This window comes from Notothenia rossii, assembly GCF_949606895.1.
Source record: "Notothenia rossii genome assembly, chromosome: 7".
Classification (NCBI taxonomy): domain Eukaryota; kingdom Metazoa; phylum Chordata; class Actinopteri; order Perciformes; family Nototheniidae; genus Notothenia; species Notothenia rossii.
In genome coordinates, this window is record NC_136905.1 from 5,553,766 (window position 1) to 5,569,683 (window position 15,918).

The 15,918-nt window shown below is 45.5% G+C and overlaps 1 protein-coding gene across 1 annotated transcript; it reads right to left on the bottom strand.

Moving 5' to 3' along the window:
• Positions 1–1,872: 1,872 nt before the first annotated feature.
• Positions 1,873–14,096, bottom strand: onecutl (one cut domain, family member, like). Its single transcript, XM_079639975.1, has 3 exons — positions 13,738–14,096; positions 11,939–13,322; positions 1,873–5,159 (listed from the first exon to the last, which is right to left on the bottom strand). The coding sequence occupies exons 2-3, from the start codon at positions 12,984–12,986 to the stop codon at positions 4,849–4,851; spliced, it is 1,359 nt and encodes a 452-aa protein (XP_079496101.1). The 5' UTR covers positions 12,987–13,322; positions 13,738–14,096; the 3' UTR covers positions 1,873–4,848.
• Positions 14,097–15,918: the final 1,822 nt, after the last annotated feature.

Consider the following 15,918-nt stretch of genomic DNA (forward strand, 5'->3'; position numbering starts at 1 on the left):
CAACAGAAAACAGGGTTGGGTTACAAATGAGTCATTTTTATTTTTTTAGTGCAACATCACAACAAACAATTTTCACATGAGGTATTCAAAGGGATTTTCTTTAGTTGTTGATACAAAATGTCCCACCATGATTGACGTTTAAAGTGTTGTGTATCTTTTTTTTTTAAAGCCTTTGGTTGGTTAGCCACATTCATCAGTAAGTCTAACACATGGACAAGAATGGCACGATAAAGCATGGTGGGTCGAGTCCAAGCTGAGGAAACTCAGACTCAGTCAAATATAATATTTCCCTCAGCTCTTCCCCGTTTAAAGCTTTTGTATGGATTTCATTAATTCCTACTTACAACAGTGGGATCGAACAGTATTTCAACTACACTAAACATTTTGGAAAAAACAGGGGTGGGAGGGGTGGCTTACAAATGTGGAAAAATAGCTTCTGTCTCCTCCGACCTTTTTTATTTTTGGATGAGCGCTTGATTCTTGGGCTTTTTCTGTTACAGCGAGTCACATGACACTAGTTTTTTGGGAAAAAAAGGAATAGGCAACGTTGATTACAGCAAGATCCTCCTTGCTTGGATTGTCACCTCCTTCTTTTTTGGTCTTGAGAATGATTTTATTTATATACAGAACATGGATCGATGGGACACTAGCATACTGTACTTAAAGCTTTGGCTGGACGGGGGCCGCGTTCGGCTCCTGTTACGGATTGATTCCAGCACATTTGGTTTGGAGTAAAAGGCATGAAGAAGAGACGGATGGACAGACAAGATAGATAGATAGATCGATAGATAGATAGACAGACACCCTGACAGGATGGATTCTTTGGTTAAGGAATATCTTTGCCACACAACATCTCACACAGTTGAGGTAGATGGGTAAAGTCTTCATGTACACACATGGGGAGGGGGGGAGGACAGACAGGGGGACACTGGGGTTTACAGAGTCAAAAGACTTCCATCTGAAGACACTGCCTCATGTCAGTTTCTCAGTTCCAGCTCAACATAATACTGTTTTATGCAACATAAATATTCAGCACGCGGAACCCCACTGGTGCTTTTTGAATCCTCTGAGTGCTACGGTAGCTCTGATAGGGAACTGCTAAAACTACCCATGATACATAATGATTCAGCAGTTACCCATCAATCTTTGGTTGTTTTTTTGGTTTAAACATTATCAAAAAGATTACCTTTTTTTTGTCTTTTTTGTCTTTTTTTCTCTTGAAAGTATACATTTGCTTTCAGTCCTTCTATTTCATTATTTACGCTCTCCTCAGACTTGCTCTGCAATGGCCTCGGCTGCCAGACTTGCTTCAGGGTCAAGTTTCCAGAAAAGCCACTAGGGGGTGCCGCAGGCTAAAATGGCAAAGCTGATCACCTGCAGCAGCAAACTGGTTCACTTCCCCCTCCCTCCTCCCTCCTCCCTCCTGTATCTGTACAGAAAGGGAAGAGCTTGGCTGCTTGACACGAAGCAGAAGGTGGCTCAATACAAACAGCTCTGTCTCCATTTTAGGCTCCCAGTCACACGGACAAAGGGAAACCTGAAAGGTGTCACCTCAGCTTTGATACAATGACAGTAGTGAGCAGGGGTCGGCAGAGGAGCCTCAAAGCTCTTTTATTTTGTATCCCCCCCCCCCCCCCTGTACAGACACCCCTGCCACCGCCCCCCTTCGCTCTCAGCATGCTTACAATTGTTGCTCATTAAAGTTTAATTCAGCTCCATGCCCCACTACTCCAACACCTCCTACCCCTCGTACATCCTCCCTCCCACCTTTCCTACACAAACACCAGTACCACCATCCTCATTCTGGATGGTTCAGCCTCCTCTCTGATCTCCCCCCGCCCCCTTTGAATGCCCCCTAAGGCCCACAGGTCTGGCCAAGAGCGGACCCCAGACCAGATACCCAGAGAGGAGACGGGATGAAAAAAGCCTCCCCTTTGAAGTCAGCTAAAAAGTCGATGGCCTCTTTCATGACCGCCCGTCTTTCAAGTGCACGCTGTGAAGGGGGCCCGGCAATCCGCCCCCTTCTACCGTTAGAGACAGAAAGAGGGAGGGGGAGAAAAGGTGGAAAAAGCCAAGCTAATCTTTGGCACGGCAGCATTTACACAGGTGTCAGATCTTTGGTGTTTTTCTTGATTTAATCATTCACAACATAAAAGACTGGAAAGTCAAATCACTTGTGCCTGTGCAAGTTGCTGGGGGGACCCTAACAACCCTAGAAAACCTGGAACAAACTACAAAATACCCCAGATGATGGTTCTAAGAAGCCTTGCAAGACAATCTAAAATCACTGATTAGGCCGGCTTCTTAGGCCAATAAGGGTCCAGGGACACATCTTACAAGCACTAAGAGGGCTTCACATCCAAAGGTGAATGCCAAGAAAATAAGGAACAAACCAAAACAACCCTAGAAGACCAGGAACACACTCCAAGACCTTTAGAAAACCAAGGGAACCAGCATCCAAGATCCCCAGAAGAAGAGGAATACGCCCGAAGGACTCAAATGTCCACGAACGAGCCCTAAGATCTTAAGATCCCCGGTAATCAGACTCCCTAGATCCCCAGAAGAAAAGGACCACACCTGAGGATCCCAAAAGGTCAAGTAACGAACCCTAAGACCTTTGGAACCCAGGGAATATAAACCCAAGATCCCTAGAAGACAAGAAACACTCCTGAAAGACCCAAAAGGTCCAGGAAGGACCCCTAAGTACCGTCTGGGAACTGAGACAACTGGCAGAAGGGCTTGGCATGTGGAGGACGGTGAGATCACACTGAGTTGGACATGGACAGGAGAGTCTGCACTGCACCGGGGAGGGAAGCAAGTGGGGGAGATGTCGGGGAGGTGGGGGGTCACAACCATGCATTTCCCCAGGCAGACACACAGTATGCATGTTTGCATGTGACCCTGAAGGACTTGCACTCAATGAGGCTTTCAGACGGCGCTTTAAGTGGATCCCCAGACACTTTACACACTCCGCCAGATGGCATTGGTCTGAACACAACTTTACAAGCAACCTGTGAACCAATGGGATGCCACATCATTGTTATTATTATCATTATTGTTATTATTCATAGTATTAATAATTATAAATATTATCACAACATTCAAACAAGCTTTGGCCTTGGCGTTAAGAGCTGACCGCAGAGACATTTGCAAGAGTAAAGAAATCCCCCGTTATTCTACAAAACAAAACAAAAACAAAGGCCTGGCCTTAAAGATAGAGAGAGATACGCAACATCACTGGGTGGGTCGGGCTGAATCGGGTTGGGGTCAGGACGGGATGGGGTACAGGGTTTAGGGGTTCAGGCCGTACATTCAGGGAGGCAATGTTAATCTTTGGTATTACGATGGGATTCTACAGCTAAAAGTGCCCATCAGAAAAAGTCTTCAGTTTCACACAGACATACAGAGCATTGTTAAATAAATACTTACAGTATATAGATAGCATAAATAAATAACCAAATAAATAGAGAGGAAATAAAAAGGGAACAAAATAAATACACAAATGCAGTAATAAATACATTGATCAGATCAGCAAATTGCATTTGAAACGTTCTTGGTTTGATTTATCTATTGGCTATAAGGAGGCATGTTAAAGCCTTTCCTTTGTGGACCAAAAAAATGACCTTGTACGTCAGCAGGGCTGAAACAAACCGCCCCGCTCCTCCATCGTGTTTCTATAAATAGAGCGATGTGCTTGAAATCTGTACAAAAAGGGCTGAAAGAATCACATTCCTCCATTTTCTAGACATCTGTAAAAAAAAGATTTCGTAATGGAGTAGAGGTGTGTACAGTTGTTTGGTAATGAGTGGAACAAAATACTACAATGTCACTATACATTGTGTCAGGTGCAGCTCTTCCCGTGGAGCCTTTGTGTTCAAAGGTTGTTTTCCATTTTTTCTTTTTTTTTGGCTTGATTTCGAGTGAAAAAATGGCTGTTGAGCTTTCATCTGGAAGCTCAGTGAGAGTCTTAAAGCTAGACAGTTGCACCAACGAGTCTCTTTCTGCGTCCTACTTGTGTTTATTGATTCCGTCCCGGCGTACGGCGAGAAGCACCGCTCGTCCCCCCCTCGAAAACTCTGATTCGTTCGAGGCGGGACCATCTTCACAATGTACAGGAAAGAAGCCTCCTGTGGATGGTTAATGATTGACAGCTGGGAGTCGCGGACGCTACAGAAACCTCCGGATAAATCCAGGCTCCGAACTTGGAACAGTCCTGGGAACCATCACCATGGAAACACATGCTAAGAAAGGAGAATTAGGTGCTTCAGAAAAAAAAATGGGAAGTAACACACAAAAAAAAAAAAGGCTTCTTCTTCTTCCTCGTTCACCTTGATTCTTGAGGAAAAACAGGACCATAAGAACATTGGGGGAGGGTCTTTGGATGGTGGTGAACACTTTTGATTAAGAAAATTACACAATGGAGCAAAACGGCACCTCTTGATTCTTCACGTTTGGAGAGATGACTATAGATTAGAAGGTACACCAAAATATGCATCCTCCTGATTTGTAATACCCTCATTATCTCTAATCTAGATAATCAAAATAATGCAATGAGATGGTGTCTATGTAAGGGCGCGACTCTTCTTTGCACCCTCGACTGTACAAGCAGGACCTCACATCCTGCGGTCATATCACTCTGGGTTACGCCCCCTTTTCACTATTTCAAGGCGGCGGTCAACTTTGGTTTTGGGAAAATGCTTCATCGTCATAAAATCATCTATAATAGCTGGCTCCGTCGCTCCTTCTGATAACGAGGAGGACATTTATGACGGCTGATCTCTGCCTAGACCAGTCTATGTGCCCCCTTGCTCCCTCGGCGCCTTCCCCCCCAAAATCGGCGGTCCGTCATCATGCCGTGCTGCAGGAAACCGCGGAGGAGGAAACGCTGGAGCCCGAGGAACCCGTGGAGGAGGGGCGGCCCTCTTCGGCCCACTTGTTGACGTTGCGTCGCCGGGCGTTCATGAAGAAGTTGCTGACGGTGGTCAGCTCCAGGCCCAGCTGCTGGGAGATGGTGATCTGCAGCTCTTTGGTGGGCCGGTGGTTCTCCCTGAAGATGGCCAACAGGGTGCGCCGCTGCAGGTCCGTGAAAACCAGTCTGGTGCGTTTGGGGCCCTGGTTTCGCTCCAGCTTGCTCTGTTCCTGCTCCTTCCTCTTGCAGGCTGCAGGCACAAGAAAAGACACATTCAATAAAGGGGAAAGGGGGGAACAGAGGGTGGCCAACAGATTGGATGGCTAACTAGGACAAATGGATTAAGCCGAGGGAAAGTGGATTTGTTGAAAGAAAACAGATTAGCGAAGCAACTTTGATTAGTTAAAAGAGATGAATCAGCAACTTGTTTCGTTGTGCAGGAGAGGAAGATGTTCAGCGTCTCACGTCGGGTTGCCAGTGAGCTGCTGAAGGCTGCTGGGATAAAGCACATCCAGGCCAAAGCTCTCCATGCTTTTCATTATGCTCTTTTTTCGCTTTTGGAAGTCTGCATCTGGCCTGAAGACAACGAGCTAAATCTGGTGTTTCCATCCAATAAGAAGGTCTTCCAAAAACACTTAGAGTGCATTTTAACACATCAATATATGCACAGTTAAGCTCTTACTTTGCAAAAGGACACGTGAACCCATTATAGGTTTTCTTTTGCTACAATCAAATGTGTGCTAAAAACGATTACAGTTTGAACGGATGCTGGGGTTTAAATATTAAACAAGCACAATCAAAAATGCTACTCAGACTAAAACAATTAAAAAAACAGAAACATTAAAAATATGCATTAGATTTTTCCACATTTTGTGCACTGAAAACTTCCTAGATGTATTTGCCACATTTTACCCGGACGCTGCCTTTCTTTATATGCTGCATTTCTGTTTTTCTTTTGTACCACAGAGGACTAATTAAGCTCAATGTCAACACTTTCCATATGATAGCTTTTTAAGCGGTGATCGGGGCGATTAAGTCTTCTGGTCGTTTGTTTTGCTTACACCAACCTCCAAATAAAAACGCAGGGTCTGGGTTAAACACCGCTGTAGCCGCGGCAACCCGTCCAATTATATAATCAATATTTCCTCGTGAAAAGTCTGAAATGTATTTATTTATTTCTAAAGAAGAGGGTTTTGTTCAGCGAGGACGAGCAACAGCCTGATGTGTGTGGGTTGAGCTCAGATCCATTTTGAGAGTCAGACGAGGCATTTTGAATTCCATGTTCTGCATATCCATCGCTGAACCCTCCACCTCGAACATGCTGTAATTCTGTATTTACAGGAAACACAACACCAACCTCTGTCTTTGTGTACCGAGCCAACTCCCCCTCCTCTTCCTCCCCCCTTTCTCTCTTTTCTGTGTCCATCTCCCTCCACTCCCTCTCCTCCCTTTCCCTTAGTGGACACTTCAACATCATTAGTTTCTCATAAAAGTCATTTGCATGTGGCGGCAGTGAGTGAGTAATAATCACTTTAGGGGGGAACTAATTTATTTTCTATTAAAGGCGGGTTACGTCAGGGGTGAGTGAAACAAGCAGCGTCGGCATTGCCCTCTGTGTTTAGAAGCCTTAAGTGGACTAAAACATATTTGGGGGGAGTCGTGCAATTACCTAAATGCACACTTTTAAGAGGTTTCAATCAGCACTGTGCGGCTGAGCGACTGTTTTGCTGATGGTATCAAATGCTTTTCTAAGTGTAAGCATTGGTGTGTGTGCAGACAACACAAACACACACACACACACACAAACACACACACACACACACACGCACACACACACACACACACACACACACTCAGGGAGAAATAGGTGCAGACGCTGGCCTTTCAGCCTGTACACAGAAATGCACTTTCTTTCGTTTTTGCTAACTAATGTGATTGCACTTTTATTTCTTCAGTATTAAAATTAGTCTTTTATTTAGTGTATATTTAAATTGGGACGTTACATTGAAATTGGGTATATTTGACCTGCTGTATTAGAAAGTTTAACACCATTAGAAGAATCAAAATGTGGGTTTAACACTGGGTCCGGAGACTTCTCATAAAAAAAGAAAAGGATAATGAAAGAAATGTATAAAATAAATATAATAATAATAATCCATTAAGTCATTTTAGTTTTGAAAAAGTCTAGAATGACTAATATGTACACATCTGCAAGAACAATCAAATTATGTCAACCTGTTTTCCATTCAAATTAGATTTGTAATTATTTAGAAATAAAGCAGAATTCAGCAAAGAATAACTCTTGAAACAATCTGTCTTTTGTTGGAAACTTGAAATAAATAGTAATCCTGCTGCACTGGCACATTTCTTCACTTGTAAACAAGTACCGAAATGGCTTGATTAAATAAAAAATATCAGCTAGCAACAACCTTGAATCCCCACATAGGAAACCCCTAACACACACACACACACACACACACACACACACACACACACACACACACATACACACACACACACACAAACACACACACACACACACACACACGCTACAAACATACATTATATAAACCGAAGAAGCTGCCTTTTGCTCTCAAAACAGCGCTGACACGTTCGATTGATTGGCTTAAATCTTCCCATTGAGAAACATCTCACACAGCGGGGGGGCGATGTTTACTGTATGACCCGCTCCTCACTCCTCAAACTCACAGCTGCAAATTCCTCTCATTAGCACAGCGCTTGAGAAATAAGTGTGACCTTACTGCCGTTCTGTTTCCACACGAGTGCCATCACAACAGCAGTGTGTGTGTGTGTGTGTGTGTGTGTGTGTGTGTGTGTGTGTGTGTGTGTGTGTGTGTGTGTGTGTGTGTGTGTGTGTGTGTGTGTGTGTGTGTGTGTGTGTGTGTGTGTGTGTGTGTGTGTGTGTGTGTGTGTGTGTGTGTGTGTCCTGCACCTTTGATTGCTCTGACATCCAGCTGAGTTTCTGAAACTTAAGCACTCGAGTGGACATGAATAAATCTCGCTGTGATTTCTCCTCTGAAATCATTATCCGAAGGAAATGTTCTGACTCGGGGATGCACCCTTGTCAACTCGAGATTACAGGTGCCTGTTAGCTTTTAGGCATCCGTAGCTCGTTTGCATTTCTGAGAGTTATCGAACCCTGTCTCATTAAAATCTGAACAGGCCCAGATGTCAGCGGCATGTCAATATCACCACAAGTGAAATTATTATTCTTTTTCAATCCAAATGCTACATTTTTCACGGGCGTTACACCATCCCCAACATCAATATTTCTGGGCTGGGGGTTGGGAGGTATCTCTGGGAGAGGTGTATACAGTGGAGCACTCTCAGCTCGTGTAGTAATGAAAGGAATGACATGATAGTGCTGGATAGCTTGCTTGTAGCGTGGATTTATGGCTCGTTGGAGTCGCGGTGTCCTCCTCCTACTCGTCCTCCTCCTCCTCGCCTCCATCCCATCCCCGGCTCTCTCCCTTCCTGACGATCATAACGCCGGCCATTAAGTAAATGCTTCCTTATGCTGTAATCATGTGTAAAAGGCTCACAATTACCATGCTATAAATCCTTTGCGCCGGGGCTACTCCTGCAGACATAAATATTCCCCTATAGGCTTCTTATGATCGTGGGAACAGCCCCTAATCATGATGTATGCCCCTGTCTCGTGTTGCTGAAACGTGATCGAAAGCCCTTTCCCTACCCCCCGGCGTCTAAAACCTACACCCCCCCTCCCAGCCAGAACAACCACCCCCCCCCCCCCCCACCCTACAACGCCCCCACCCCGCAGCCCCCAGCCCACCCCCTGCTGATTTCTTGGGCCAGGGGCTGATAGAAATTATTGATTAAATCTGTGCAGCTCAGACTCCTCGACCCACAGAGGCTGGTTAACCCCTTCAGCGCCGGAGTGGGGGGAGCTGCAAGAGCAAGATAAAATAAACAAAAACACAACCCAAAAAAAACAACCGTGTTTGTGTTAGGGGCTGCGCGGCTGAGGCCTGTTTGCAGTTCCCGATATGCAAATGGAATCGCCGTTGACCTTTGAGCCTCGCTGGGAGAATGTGGACTGTACGCAGCGCTGTGGCTTTCATTACTGTGGGGGTGGTGCAGGCACTGAGGCCGACACGTAAACCGCATTGACCTTTCTTATTCATTTAGACCTTTAGTCAAGGGCTTCGGCCATCATCTTTAAAGTTATAGTCCGTGATCCCCCCCCCCCCCCTTGACTTTAAGTGTCAGCGCATGGCGGTGTGGTCTTCACCCTGCCTTCTTCTCCGACTAAATCCTGATTGCCTCCTCCACAGCCCGAGGTTGGGCTGCAGATGCATCTCATATACAGTGCAGTAATCCATAAAGCACACACACACACACTCACTCACACACACACACACACACACACACACACACACACACACACACACACACACACACACACACACACACACACACACACACACGCACACGCACACGCACACACACACACACACACACACACACACACACACACACACACACATACACACACACACACACACACACACACACACACACACAAGATACTGCGGATAAGTACCACCTCCTCCGTGTTTAGCCAAATGTCTCTGCAGAAAGACAATCATTGGAAATTTGAAAAGACAAAATGGCAGCGGCTTGGTTGGAGCGACGGCTGTGTTCTGCAGCCCTGTGTGTTTCAGAGTTATTGAAATAGCTCGGTGTCGCGCTGGCTGACACTGAAGGGCCTTCTGTATTTAAGCGAGTGCGGCATCAAGCAGGATCATCTTAAAACTTGAGGCGTGAAGCAGAGAGCACTTGAGCTATCTTCAGACCGGGAGCACAGGGCACCACGCATTCTAATTCCAGTCTCGATTCGCCGATGCGGCCGAGGTGTGTGTGGGCAAGGCGTGCTGCTCTTTCCCATGGAAATCAATAGCGGCTTGTAATTAAACAAAAGGGGGTTGGCCAGTGAAGGCAGGGGGGGGGGGACAACAACCCCCTTCGGAAAGTAGGTTATGTAGAAAAGTGCCGAGCTGTCCAAATTGTGGCTTTGCCAAGAACTAAATATGCAATTTCAGAGTGTGTGGGAGAGAGAGGGAGAGAGAGGGAGGGAGAGAGAGGGAGAGAGAGAGGGAGAGAGCAGCATTGTCAAACATTAGCACACTTCTCTGTGTAGGGACTTTAATTTTTGATGAGCCTGATTGATCGGCTCTCTCAGACTCGGAGTCGTTAAAATAATGTTTGTGTTGGTAAAATAAAAAGACGAGGAAACAAAGATACCGCTAAGTAAAAGAAAGGATGATTGATGATGAAGAAGAAATCTGCTCCAAAAGAACAAAGAGACGTTTGATCACGAAGGAAGATTAGCTGATTTTGGTGTGACAGGAAGAGGCGCTTTGCATACAGAGCGCTCACACCTCGCAGGATTAGATGTATTTATGTCAGATTGCAGAACAAACAGATAACTCATCTTTGGATAAGAGCTCTGGCTGTGATTGCTGTAACGTTTTGCTGAATGGAGGATGTACACATGTGCTCTTAGAGCCGAACAATCAAAGATCAATAATTGTGAAGGGATTGCAAGAGTGCACAATCATTACCTATGAACTCCATTGTGTTGTTGGGCTTAATCAGTCGAGCTGCTGACAGAGAGCGAAAAGCACTGATCAACTGGGCAGGCTCACACACACGTCCTCGTCACAGACCCCTGCAGTGAGCAGACCACTCGCAGATACACACACACACTCACACACACACACACAAACACTCGATGTCTCTGCCCGTCTCATATTACTGTGTTCACTTGGATCTCTTTCTGTGCTGCGTGTATCAGATGGGCCTGGGTCCCTGTGGAGGGGCAACACTGTAACACGGCACTGTACAGCGTGCTGTCGTGTCTTCCATCCACATCCCCAAAGAATATTAAATGTCAAGCAGCAGATTACAATGTGCCTTTCAAAAAAAATAAAAAATCTTTACCTTGTTAAATCTGTATAAATAATACCAGGCCTGCAACTAATGATTTTTCCTGACCATCGATTCTTGATTTTTTTTTTTTTCCACAAGTTAAGTTTAAAAAATGTCAGAAAATTGTGAAACATTTTTAAGTTCTCGAAAGCCTAAACTAACACCTTTGAAATGTATTATTTAGAAAACCTCAAAATGTTGAATTTGCGAATTATATAAAAAAGGTAGCAAATCCTTGAGAAGCTGCAAACTAATGTTTAGCATATTTGTTGGATAAGTGGCTTTTATGAATTGATTATGAAAATAAATGTCAATTAATTTCCCTGTTGTGCACTGATCGATGCTGCACTAAGGATTACACGCTGCCCCAGTTAAGCAGTAAGCTCGTGTTTCCCAGGTATGAGGAGTCTCACACACACACGGAGCAGCACAACATTTGTATTTAGCCTCGCAGTAATTGCCTCGGTGACGACGTTGATAAAAGACATCTGGCAAAATCTCAAGTCTAATTTGCATCACCTTGCCAACTCAACTTCAGCCGCACGCTGAGCAGATATAGATCACCGCTAGGATTAATCAATCGCTCCAGAGTGGCATATCTGCACAAATTATTTTGTGGGCTCAAAAGCGATTAAATTGCCAACCGCTGCTCACGCTGATCTTCACGGTTCATTTAAGAGGAGGGCAAATGTCTGTGGCTTTTCTTATTGTTGCTACTGTACAAATCAATAGAAGCTGTTTGGGAGCAAAGTAAACAAAGGAATGGCACATATGGCCCTTTCTGGCTCAAACTGTCATCAATGTGCTGCTAAGTTCTCAGTGTCCAAGACAATAGACGGACCAGTGCTACATGCAGGGTGGTGTGAGGAAGGGAAATATCAGTGTGATGCTTTCCCTCAACCCTGAGCTGCATACTGATTGCTGGGGAAGAGGATTTGTGTTTTGGAGGACATGGAGAAGGAAGGTGTTTGGGGAAAACAAGCTGTTTGTTGTTGTGGTTTCTCTATGAGTTTGTGTGCATGTGTGTGAGGCAGACAGAGCAAAGCCAGATCTTACCCTCCAGCCGAAGTGAAGCCATCCTTTGAAACTCGGGCTCCTGCAGCCAGCGGGACATCCTCTTAAAGGTCTCGCGGCCGGACTTCAGCTTGCCCCAGGGCTTGGGGTTCCTCAGGAGGTCGGACAGCGTGCCCTGTGACCGACACAGGACCCTCTCGGCGAAGATGGCCTGGGGGATGCTGTACCTCTTCAGCTCGGTGATGATCCTCTGAGCCACGTCCCGGGTGTTGATCTCCTCTCCGCCTCCTCCACCCTGCGAACCCCCCATCATGCTCTCGTTGGGCGAGGACAGGGCGGAGGACGTGGAGAGAAGGTGTTCGCCCATCTTGGAGGCCTGCTGCTGGCTCGGGTGGTGGTGGGGCTGGTAGTGCTGGCTGTAGATGTGCGGGTGGTGGCTCTGGGCGTGCTGGTGAGCCTCCATCTTGTTCAGTTGATGCCCCACCGACACGTCGCCTCCGCCAAGACCCGGCGGCGACATCTCACGCCCGAAATCTGACGTCCGGCAGAAGAGGCTTCCCCCGTGGACGTCGTACCCGGCGTGGAGCATCTGCCCGCCGTTTCCATTGGGGCTGTTGCCTAAACTTCCGTACCCGTGCATGGAGGAGCCCAAACCTGATCCCGTGGTGGGGGGGGACAGGGTCTGGGACAGGGTCTGGGACATGGCCAGATCTTTGCCATAGGGGTTGTAGAAGTTGGTGCCGAGGCCCCGATCCTCACGCATGAGGGTGAAGCTCCCGATGACGTTGCTCACCGGCAGGCAGGGGTGGTGGTGGTGGTGATGGTGGTGGAACTTGTCGTCGAAGGGCTGCAGGGGGGTCAGCGTGGTGTAGGTGCTGCCGGAGCTGGACGGGGAGTCGCCGCTGTATCCCAGAGCTGACATGGAGTGATCGAAGCCTGGGGGACGGGGCTCGGGCTCCAGAGACATGGAGGGGCCCCCTAGGGAGGGCCGGGGGAAAGCAGCCGAGAGGTCCCGCGAGTGGAGCATGGCCCTGCCGTCCTGACCCAGATCCGAGTGGAGGGACATCTCCCCTAGACCCCCATCCATCATCAATCCGTTACAAATAAATGTGTGGCCCCTGCGTGTTGTTGCCCTTCTTGTTATTGTTGCTTAACAGCCGGGCTAAAAGTCTGGAAGCTCTCTTGTTACACCAGACTATGGATTTATTGATTTGTGAATTAATTGATTTCCGGGCTTATGGGGTGTCTAATTAATTATCTGATAACGTTAAGTACTGTCTTCAAACTCCCTCAAACTCCCAGAAAACCGGTTTGCAACAGCATCCGGAGCTTTTACTGAGATTTTATTCGCACTTGTGCATCAGCACTCCGCTCTCTTGTCTCTTCGGTGCTCAGCTGCTCCTCGGCAGATGCCTCGCTTTTGTGCCTGCGTGAGACAAGACAGGCTGTTACATTTAAACTTTCATCGCTACAGGAGAGGAAAACAGCCAAATAACGTGTGTCTCATCAGTAATAAACACCAATTGTCGCTCGTGCATCCCAAATACCAACAACGATAGAAACATTTTAGCACATTTTGCCTCACGCATCCAGCGAAACACGCGAGAAAACACCCATATCAGTGTTTTAATCACTTTCGAACATGGGATTTCTCCTTCTTATGCAAAGTTATGAATGCAGAAGTAGTGCGCATGCATTAGGTGTGCTCATTAGGTGCGTTTGCACATTTTTACGCCACATGTAATGAAGCCAAACGACGCGTTAAGTAACTGACAAACACGACGGCGATACAGACACGGAAACCTCGACATGTGTAGCTTTACGCAGCTTGAAAATCCTACCTTTTTTTATCCACTTATGAGAGCGCGTCCGCGGCTGTTGTCCGTCCTGTGCATGTCTCCGATTGTGTCGCCGAGCAGCCCTGCAGATTCACACAATTGGTCCTACATTCACCGAAACCAGAGTGCCACAAAAAAAAAAAACATCTGCGGTTTAACAGACGAATCTCTCGCGCTCTCTTCGTCCTCACTCTTTGTTTTCACACTCCAAAAAATCTAGCCTCGTTTTTTTTGTTGCTCTACACTAGCAGCTCTCCTCTTTTTCCTCTTTCATTATCTCGTGAGATTTTCCTCCTCCTCCTCCCTCTGCCTGCCACTTCATCGATCTCAGCACCAACTCTTTCTCCTTCCCTCCTCCTTCCCCCCTTTGCTCACATTGACTCCCTGCTTTCAGTGCGTCACGGCCTTAAAAATCTGACAGATGTGCGATGAAATTCCTACTCCAATTAACCCTTTCTCTCCGGGGGGGAGGGGGTGTGGAGATGCTCCCTTGCTCATAACCCCACTGCAGGTTAAGGCAGATGATTGCATGCACAACTTCTGAATTATGTGCACACATCCTGGTCACTGTGTATCTGATTAATGGTTTCACAAGCTGCACATAATGTCGTTTTGTTCCTTTTTGTATCTAACACGTGCTGCTATTGTGACTGTGAGGAATGGTCTGTAACGTGGAGATAGATATAGATAGATAATATACAGGAATTTCGTTATTTTGAAGATTCTTTTAATTATTTTTTTAATTACAGTAACATGTAATTTGATTTATTATTATAATATCAATGCAGGAATATATTGTGAGGGCTGCTATTGTGACTGTGAAGAATGATCTGTAACATGGAGATAAGACGTAATAAACAGGAATTTCATGTTTTTCTTGTATTTTTACAATGTTTTATCATTTTTTAGAAATAAATCAACTTGTACTTTAATTTCTCATTTCTAATACCAGTGCAGGAATAGATTGTAAGGCCCCGAGGGGATTTTAAAAAACGAATTAAGGGTGAATATGCAATTATGTAAATCGCCTCACTGACTTATTGACTCCAGAGAAAAAAATCTATGCGTTTCCACTCTGCTGTGCATCATCTCCACACCAGGCCACATCCTGCATTTCGTTGTTTTTAGCACCAAACAGCCTAGATATATATATTTGTTGTAATGTCCTGACTTCTCTTGTCCCAACTTTCAGGGGTAAAAGCTGTCAAGTGACGCTCGTGTTTATCCCAGCTCTTAATCAGCACTCACAGCTCCAACACTTCAGTCTGAAAAGTCCCTCAACAGGATCAATGCGACCCCTTTTTCCAGAGGACCCTCGACCTGCTGGCTGCTGCTGCACGAGCACATACTGCAGGCCTGCTGGCAGCGCGTGCCCATTTGCACGTGCTAGAGTGTCCAATGAATGTAATTTTGTGTCAATTAAGCGTGCCATATGTACGCTTGGATGTGTGTCTAATTTAGGCGTGTGTGTTACGCGTGTGCAAGGCTCTGTGTGGTCACTTAGGCCTGTGAGGGCGTCCATGTGTGCGTGCATGTAGCCTGGCCTGTATTGTATTGTGTGCACACATGTGCGTTTGGTGCACATTTGTGAAAGAAGCAGTGGTGGAAGAAATACTCAGATATTCTACTTCAGTAAAAGTAGTAATACTACATTGTGAAAATACTGTGTTACAATAAAAGTCCTGCATTCAAATACTTACTTATACTTATAAGTATCAACATTAAAGTACTAGTTATGTGTGAAAGCCCATTTCAGAATCATATATTAAATGACTAATGATTGATGAATTAATATGTCTACTGATGGTAAAGGTGGAGCTAATTGTATATATATATATATATATATATATATATATATATATATATATATATATATATATATATATATATATGCTGTTGGATAACTTAATTGTGTGTTGATGTATGTTTTGGTATTGTTGATTTGTATTAGATATATGGATCTATTAAGTAACTTAAACTGTCAAATAAATGTAATGGAGTCAAACATACAATATTGGTTTCCAGATAGTGGAAAGTACAAGGATAAAGATGCATTACATGGGAAATACTCCAAGTAACTCGACATTTTACTCGAGTAAATGTACTTGATTACGTTTCAGCAGGAACATAAAGGGTGGATATACATATAGTCTGCATGTGTCTCCGAGAGCACAGACTGGAGTA

Coding starts and splice junctions, on each gene's coding strand:
- onecutl (XM_079639975.1), bottom strand. CDS start 12,986: ATGATGGATGGGGGTCTAGGGGAGATGTCCCTCCACTCGGATCTGGGT. Junction 5,160..11,938: donor GGCTTCACTTCGGCTGGAGG/GTAAGATCTGGC, acceptor TTGTGCCTGCAG/CCTGCAAGAGGAAGGAGCAG.